This window comes from Lolium perenne, chromosome 6 (assembly GCF_019359855.2).
Source record: "Lolium perenne isolate Kyuss_39 chromosome 6, Kyuss_2.0, whole genome shotgun sequence".
Lineage (NCBI taxonomy): Eukaryota > Viridiplantae > Streptophyta > Magnoliopsida > Poales > Poaceae > Lolium > Lolium perenne.
Window position 1 is genome coordinate 215,807,347 of NC_067249.2, and position 8,801 is coordinate 215,816,147.

Genomic DNA, 8,801 nt, shown 5'->3' on the forward strand with positions numbered 1-8,801 from the left:
GAACAATCAAATTGTCTCTAAGCTTTGGATTCAATCCGAGCTTGTTCTACACAGTTGAAAAAGGAAAATTGCAATTGAAATGTCGCGGTTAAATAAAAAACATAAGTGAGAAGAAAACTTTGTTGAAGGATGCAGATGAAAACCCAAGGCAAATTTGAAAGGACGCAACTCAGAAGCAAATACACAAACTGAGAATAAAAATGCAGCCGAGGAAACTGTTTGCTAGATTTTTACAGGGTAAACATGTACTTGCTAGATAAACCCTTGTGGATAACTGCAGAGTTATGAATGTTTCAGACTTCTTGGATCAACCGGCTTGCTATAACAGACAAGTTGAGCCATGCTTCTCCAGAGTTACAATGTTTCAGATTTCTTATGTTAAAGGGGCTTTCAAAACACCGTTACATATGCAAAATTTATTGCACCCTTGTTTTAAGCAAGATGCATGGTATTGGCCCAAGATTTATGTTAGGCAGTGTTTGGATGCACAGAATTCAACTCTGAATTCAATTGGCAATGGAAAACCAAATCAACGATTTCAATGGAATACCATAAAACCTGTTTGGATGCGCATGGTATTCGTTTGCAGAATCAAAAGATCAATGGAATTCTAAAACCTGTTTGGATGCACATTGTGTGGAATCAAACGATTCCATTTTTCTTTTCTCCTTTTATTTCCCTATTCTCTTTCCAAAAGGCAAATCGGCCGCAGTGAGGCGGGGAAGAAGGGGGCCAGGGGCGGCGGCAAGGCCTGCAGGCAGGGAGCGGCGGGTGGCGGCGGCGAGGCCTGCAGGCAGGCAGCGGCGGGTGGCGGCGGCGAGGCCCGGAGGTAGGCGGCAGCGGCGAGGCCTACAGCAGCAATGGGCGGGTGGCGGCGGCGAGGCCCGGGAGGTAGGCGGCGAGGCTCGCATGCAGCACGGCGGGTGGCGGCGGCGAGGACTAGAGGCAAAGCGGCGGCGGCGAGGCCTGCAGAAGGCGGCGGGTGGCCCGGTGGCGGCGGCGAGGCCTAGAGGTGCAGCGGCGGCGCCTCGCAGCAGTGCAGCGGCGGCAGCCCGAGGCCGGGGACGGGGAGGGCGAGGCTGGCCTGGGCCGGCGACGGTGGCGGCGGCGAGGCTCGGAGGCGTGCGGCGGCGGCGGAGGGGCCCTGCTCCGGCTCGCCGGCCCGACGCCCGCTCCGGCTCCATGGGAGGGAAGGAGGAGCAGGAGGGGACTCGCGGGGACGAGGGGTGCAGGCAATTCCGAGCAATACAGAGCTCTAGACCTCTGAATTGAAGGGGCCAAAAAATACACATGCGGGTGGGGGGCTCGGAATTGAGCCCGAATTCCACAGCCCAATTCCAAGCGCAACCAAACAGCGGAATTGGCCTTTTTGACCTCAATTCCAATTCCGAGCCCCAATTCCGTGCAACCAAACACAGCATAGGGTACAGCAAGCATGGTTGGTCACTAGCAGAGACTAGGCTACCGATTAGCAGCAGAGGGCAGCGAAAAGGAAGAAGGAAGAGGGTAATGGGGGGCACAAGGACCCCCAACAAGGCGCTTAATGCGACAGCAACGTAGAGGGCCCTGCGTGTCGCCGGATATGCTCCACCGGTCCACATCAAATCCCACATTAGCGCATGATGCCCTCCACCGAACGTTGGCCCCGCCGTATTTCCTTTCACGATTATCACCAAGTACTTGTCCGGAATGGGCTAATCGACGACCAATTAGCAAGTAAAGTACACGTTTGCTATCGAGTGCTTATCAAAAGAGGGTCCTGTACCTCGCCATCATCAGTCTTACATTGAACTGGAGCTAAGTCGTTATGCTTGGATGGTTAGTGGAGGTAACTGTATCTTTGCCCGTCCATGATTACGAATGGAACCGCCGCTAATAGTATTGTTTCTTGGTGCCTTCTCCACGTCTGCGGCTTAAGTCGTTCGGGCACTAATTGCCCGCGCTGAACTGCAGCCGGCACGTCGTATCATATCAAATCAGTGGCCACTGATGAGTGATTGAGAGGCCGGCCTCGCCCATGCGTTCTTGTGGCCTCAGCTTGATCGAGCACACCGGCAGGGCATGCCAGCTCTTCATCACTGTTCTAACGATTTGGCGCCGAGCGGAAACACAGTGTGAGCCACATACAGATACAGTACGCTAAGCAGAAGGAGATCAAGAAACATGTATGTGTGATCCAAGCAGTGAGATGAATTCCATCCCAGCCGCCATCAGATTCAGACCAATGAAACTGAAGAAACCATGAAACTCACGTCAGCAATATCAAGTTATGAGAAGGGCATCCATTTTACAAGAGGGGTCAGCGTAATCAACCAAAAACTCGCAAACCCCGCTTGAGAACCCGACCCGAATGCCGTGCGTGTTCCCCTCCAGCTCCCCAAGCTTCGGTGGCCCTTTTGAGTGTTGTTTGACTCGCGCGCCATTGTCGTCCTACCTAGCTTCTAGCGCCACCTTGTTTGCTGCTCTAGAGAGGGAGGAAAGGGGGAAAAAAATGAAGAGCCCTCTTGTCGCAAGCAGCTCTAGGATCCTCCCCCTCTGCCGCTCGCGATGGATCTTTACATGGTGATCGACCCGACGGCGACGATCACAGCCCGAGCAGGATGTAGTAGGCGAGCGTGATGGGCAGGGCGATGAGCATGCCGAATATGACCCTGCAACCCAAACGGAAATGCTCAGTCAGTCATACATACAGGAGCTAAATTTGGGGGAGAATCTGGCTGGATCGGAGCTGCCTCCTTGTCGGTGTCGGTGGCCGGGTACGGGAGAGACAGAACTTACGCAGTGCTGAGGATGGCAGGGTGCACGTTGTACTCCTTGGCGAAGACGAAGGGGACAATGCCCTGCGGCAGCGCTGCCTGCTCGGTCGCCGAACAAGAACCCAGCCCCGCCGGAGCCGGAGAGGAAAAGGTTAGAAAGACATACAACAGAGAAAGGTGAAAGCTTTTGCGCGCAAAAGCAGGGCACGAGCGGGGTTTGCGAAAAGAAGGGACACGGGCACGCCAGGGCTTTTTCCGGTGTTGATCATCCTTCTCCCTGCCGCTTTTTACGCCTCCCAAAGCAGAGCAAAGCAAGTACCTGGACGATGGCGACGTGCAGGAGCGTGCCGCGGAGGCCCACGGCGAAGGAGGCGGCGGTCATGACCGCCGGCCCGGCGAGGAACCGCACCGCCATGGCGTACGTCGCCACCTTGTTCCCGCACGCGATGATCCGCGGCTGCAGCGCCATGAACAGACCTGCACGCACGTCGAATCAGCCACGGAGTGCTACTACTGTTGGATAGGACGACGGACGAGACGGGACGACTGGCTGCTGGGAATGGCAGTACTAGCAGGAATGGAAAGAAGCGAAGCATGCGAGGAATACCGACCGAGGCTGAACATGGCCATTCCGAGCCCTGCATCCGACAGGATGGAGATGGACTTGACCACTATCGCCGGCATCTCGATGTTCCACCTGTGGCAATGAGACAATCCAACGACGACTACAGTTAGTTACAGGTTCGTGTTCTTCCGGCGGTGTTACTAGCAGGATTGCACGGACCTGAAGCAGACGAGCGACCAGATGAGGCCGATGAGGCTGGAGTAGGTGTTGGGGTTGCGGATAAGCTTGCGCCACACCATGATGAGGATCAGCCGCGTCATCACGCTCGTCGGCGGCATCGCCGTCGGCCCCGCGCCCATCGCGTTGCCCCCGGGGTCCGCCGTCATCGCCTTCTCGTCGCCGGCCTCCGCGTCCCTGTCGTGCAGCGCCGCGCCGCGGTTCCCGAAGCTGAAGTCGTCGCGCTCGACGTAGTCCTCCCTGCTGTCCTTGGCTCCTTCCACTGCGCCCCGGGAAGAGAAGAGAATAACAAAAACAAACAGAGCGTCAATTGCCAGTCCACGGAATTAGCGCCGGCTAGCTCCCGGAATTCACGCTCAGGATTAGATTGCGGGTACCTTTGCGGGGAGACTTAGCGGCCGCGCCGTCGTTGTAGTCTGGCGCGCCGCCGCCGAAGACGTCGGACACGGGGGACGCGCTGGAGCTCCAGACGAACATGTGGAGGTCCTCGCCCTTGGCCTGCCCGTTGGTGGCCGCCGCCGCCGCCTTCCTGGGCCCCTTAGGCGCGGCCGCCACCGCCGGGTTGGGCGCGGGGTACGACGCGGGGATCTGGTGCTGCTGGTGCTTGGCCTTGTCGTCCTCGTAGTTGGACGGGCGGGGCGTGGCGCCGGTGCGGAGGCCGAAGGCGTCGGCGGCGCCGAAGTTGGAGCTGCGGCCGACCATGGAGTAGAAATCCGTGTGGTTGAAGCTTGAGCCCCTCGGCGTGGGGTTCCGCGACGACTGCAGCGAGTAGATCTCGGCGTTGGTGAGGTTGGACGGGCGCGGCGTGGTGCTGGAGAACCCCATGGACCGGCGCGAGTAGATGTCCGACCGTGACGCGCTGGAGCGGCGCACGGTGACGTGAATCTTCCCGTCGTCCTTCACCTCGGCCTCCGTCTCGATGGCGTTGCTCCGCCCGTCGAGCGACATGACGTCCGGGTCGACGACGATGGAGGCTATCGCGCCGGCCGTGTCAGGGAACTGCTCGGTGATGAGCATGCGGGCGCCGCGGTACTCGAACATGAAGAGCATGAGGGTGTACCAGATGATGCACTGGAGCACGACGATCTGGACCATGAGGGAGCCGGAGAAGTCGCCGTACATGCCCTTGAGCAGCGGGATGCCCATGACGAGCGTGTTGGGCAGCGTGGAGAGGGAGAAGAGCGTGATGGTCCACTCGAGGGAGCCGGAGCGGGAGAGGTGGCTCCAGGCGGTGAGCATGGCGAGCATCATGAGCTTCTGCAGCGTGTCGGCGGCGATGAAGCGCAGGTTCATGGTGTAGGGGTCGTTGGTGGAGATGAAGTGGAAGGAGAGGAGCGGCACGGCGAAGAGCGCCACGAAGCGGTTGATCCCGGAGCACTGGTCCGGGGTGAAGATGTGCCACCACTTGACGGAGCCGTAGGCGAGGATCATGGCGACGTACAGCGGCACCATGGCCGTCATCACGTGGTAGAAGTCCGCGCCCGTGATCATCTTGCCGGCGTTGCGCTGTTCGACCTCTGTTTTTCAGTCTGAGCTGGTGGCGTTCAGCTCGGCGCTGGCCGTGCGCGCGCGCTCCCCCGCTGAGTCTTTACAGCGGAGCTGAGCCAGTGAGGAGGAAGAAGAGGAGCATTTGGTGGGCGGTGAGTGTGAGTGTGGGGGAGTGTTTTATTTAGGCGAGATGGCAGCTTTGGTTGGACCATCCCTTGTTCCCTTGCTTTTATCCCACGCCGCGCGCGCGCGCTCTGGCATCCCAGACGGCGAGTGAGTTGGTGACAATGGCATTTCGTCGAGCAGATGCAGTGCATGCGCCGAGCGATTCTTTTATGGCGTATGGTATGGGGACGACACGTACACATACGATACGCTAGACAGGGCACGGGACGGATGTACGCTGCCTGTACCGCGACATGTATCGACGGACGGACAAGAGGATCCAGGTTTTGGTCGGTTCTATGGATTGTGTGTGTTTGTCTGTGTGATGGCTGATGCGCTGCACGATGAGGTTTAAATACTAGCGCTAGGCGTGTATCCATACGGCGAGCGGTGTACGCTCGATATATAGACAGTACTTATACTTTGTCCCATTTATGGACAGTATCCGTACTTTGTGCTGCATGAGATACCCTTAAGAGCATCTCTACTCGTCTCTTCGACGAGGCTCCGATGAGGTTTTCGAGTGATGTTTTTTTCATCTGAACGGCGAAATTCAGCCAGTCGCGTTCCCGGTTCCTTGTATTTGTCCGGATTTGGCCCTTCATCCATCTGGCAAGGCCATGCCATCCCCGGTCCCCCGGGGAGTTATCGGGGAGTTCGGACGAGTGAAAAGCGGGGAAGGGCCCGATCTGTCAGCGACTGGACACACGAACCCCAACACCACCTCGCTCAAAATCCCCCCACCCCTCGTATCTCTCTCGCCGCCGGCACCACCCCGCCGGCTTGTTGCCCAGATTCCGTCGTCCCTCCTTCCCACATGCCTATATTCCGCCGTCTTTCGACGACGGTCTATCTGCCTGCTCCTCCGCCTGCCTATTTTTCGACGACGGCCTACTCCTCGTCGTTCGCGTCTCGGCTAGCCTCGGGTGTTCGTCCATTTGCCTCGCCGGCCATGGACTCGGACGAAGAGGAGGAGCAGATGTTCATCGAGCTTATGCGAGAAGAGATGGCAGCCGCCGACCAAGACGAGGAGCACATGATGATACTCGGTTGCTTATCAAGCTTGTACGCTGGGGTGGCAATTGGTCGACGTGGTGGGTCGGCACCAGGTCGCCAGAAGTGCAAGCCGAGACAGCGAATTCGAGACTCTACAATGCATCAACAGCTGCAAGATGATCTGGTGGAGCACATATGGACGCTCCGACGCCAATGCCGACGCCAACTAGTCTGTCTTTATTAATTTGTTTCAAAACTTGTGAAATTGTGTGCTTCATTTGTTTCAGCACTTGTTAAACATTGTACTGATTTTCGCCGAATTTGTTTCAGCAATTTTCTGAATCTTATTTGCCAAACTTGTTAAATTTTATGTCGAATTTATTTAAAATATGTCAAATGACCGAGGTTGGGGGTGTCCTGCCGGGGGACGGCTGGAACTTCGGCGCTCCCCTGGCCAAATTTCCCTCCAATCTGAAGGAAAATTTCGTCGGATTTGGACGTGGGGAGCGCCAACGAGTGGAGATGCTCAAACAGGGATGAGCAAAACAAATTATAAAAGCATCTCCTCCGGAAGCCTTTATATAGACCTAATCCAATGTCACATTCCCTAAAAATTTACAATACATGTGCGTAATACACTCAACGTGTAAGAGTTTGTCCAACAGACTCCGTTCACAAAAGAATATTTCAGCTTAATAAAAATAAAAATGTAACTAGACCTTTTTACCGTGCAGAAAATGAAAAAGACATCTATTTATTGACAAATACACTATTACAAATCGTACCCTCTGATAGATGTAAAGCCAAGCTAATAGCTTTCGTGCCAAGAGCCAAGGGGCCGACGGCACAAGCTTCCGCTGTATGGAAAGGGATACCCGCACCAGCGGCCACTATTTTTTTTAAACTCAAAACGGAATTAGCAAACTTCAGTCGAAATTAAGATGTTTTGCAAATTTAGAACAAAAAATTAAACTGATCCCTATTCTTCCACCTTGGAGTCGACGCTGAAGATGACAACTTCCGTAGCAGACCGCTTAAACGCTTCGTGTCGAGCGATGGTGATGACGTCCTCGACGGTGCGGCCGGGCACTAACCTAATCTCAACTCGGGGATGTTCTTCTTCGGTGGTGGATTCTCGTCGGTGAAGCGGTTTAGCACCGCTTCTAGATTTTTACAAAAACAATGTCGGCTACTACTCCGTTTTCGTGTACTGCACTACCATATGTCCATCCACATCGCGTGCTTCCGCTTGCGGTAGAAGATCTCTTCCGTAGTGGCACAGGGAGCCTAGCCAATTGGCACCGTCACTTTTGGCGACGCGAGGATGCCGTATTTGGCGAGCTGGTGGATGCGTGCTAGTCCATGGCGATGGTGGGAGGGGGGAAAGAGGGCGATGGCGCAGTAGTCTAGATGATGTGGTGGTGCGGGAGGGGATAAATAGGGAGGTTGTTCGCGCTATGCACGCGGTGATGCCATTACTCCTGCATACCAAAAGTTGATTTGTCAGCCGTCCTGGGAATCGATACGGCCACCGTGGGCGTGTGTGTTGACCCGCTTGGCTCAGAAGCAATGACTAGGGCTGCCAAGCGAGACCGGGAGAGGTCGTGGAGGTGCTATTAGTGTTATCGATGGAGATGCTCTTAATACTTAATACTAGTGCTAGGCGTGTATCCATAAGGCGAGCGGTGTAGGTTTGACATATGGATAGCACCCGTAGTTTGTGTAATTTATTTATTTTTCAAAAAATCACCGATTTATTAACGATCATCAATTGTAGTACAAATAAGCTAAAAGGTACTCCTCTCCATTTGCCTAATTTTGATAAATCTAAACATCATTTTATGAATAGAAGTAGTAATAAAAATTAATAAATAAATACTCGGATCACCTAGCTATGACTGTAGAAATTGCTCCCATGCTCTGTGTGCTGCAATAGATCGATCCTATTCGCATAGATGAGCAAAAGTGCCAACAAATTATATAAGACGATCAGACGAACGGTAATAATCCAACAATTAGATGTGAAATTCTGCGATTTTTTCAGCCAGGTGATTCTTTGTTAGGGGTCCCTATTCTTTGTATACCTCGATCCACAGACCAGTCGCAGTCATGCTATAATTGCTTTCATAAAAATTAACGGAGTTTTAAACTGGAACGTCTTTAAAAAAATCCCAGGAGGCATAGATCTAGATTGGTTCCATTCGGCCAGGATTCCAGGCGTGGTTACGTTAGTCAATTACGGGAAATTGGTGTGAAGGCTGGTTTTCGTAGACCGTACGTACGCTGGGAAGCGAAAGAAACGGACTCGTATGGTTTGTATGGGGGACGGCAGTGACGTGTCTGCACCCTGTCCCTCGCTTTCCGCCATCTATCTATCCGTAACGGAATCGGGAAAGTGACGCCCGAAATTGCCACAAATGAGGTGAAACTAGATCGAGCAAGAATCTGGAAGCTAGGCTCCTAGGCTCCTAGGCTGCGCCCGTAGCAGTGAATATTCCTGATACGGCATCTCGCGCGGCAGGAGTCAGTCCGGACCGTATCTTTCACCCCTGTCAGTGTCTCTGCGTTGATGTGGCGCCGCACAAGTCAAAGAG

General features: G+C 54.4%; 1 protein-coding gene across 1 annotated transcript; it reads right to left on the reverse strand.

The window, feature by feature from the left end:
- Window positions 1-2,231: 2,231 nt before the first annotated feature.
- LOC127306095 (auxin efflux carrier component 1a) lies at window positions 2,232-5,316 on the reverse strand. Its single transcript, XM_051336698.2, has 6 exons — window positions 3,936-5,316; window positions 3,541-3,820; window positions 3,368-3,453; window positions 3,076-3,233; window positions 2,779-2,855; window positions 2,232-2,651 (listed from the first exon to the last, which is right to left on the reverse strand). The coding sequence occupies exons 1-6, from the start codon at window positions 5,047-5,049 to the stop codon at window positions 2,585-2,587; spliced, it is 1,782 nt and encodes a 593-aa protein (XP_051192658.1). The 5' UTR covers window positions 5,050-5,316; the 3' UTR covers window positions 2,232-2,584.
- Window positions 5,317-8,801: the final 3,485 nt, after the last annotated feature.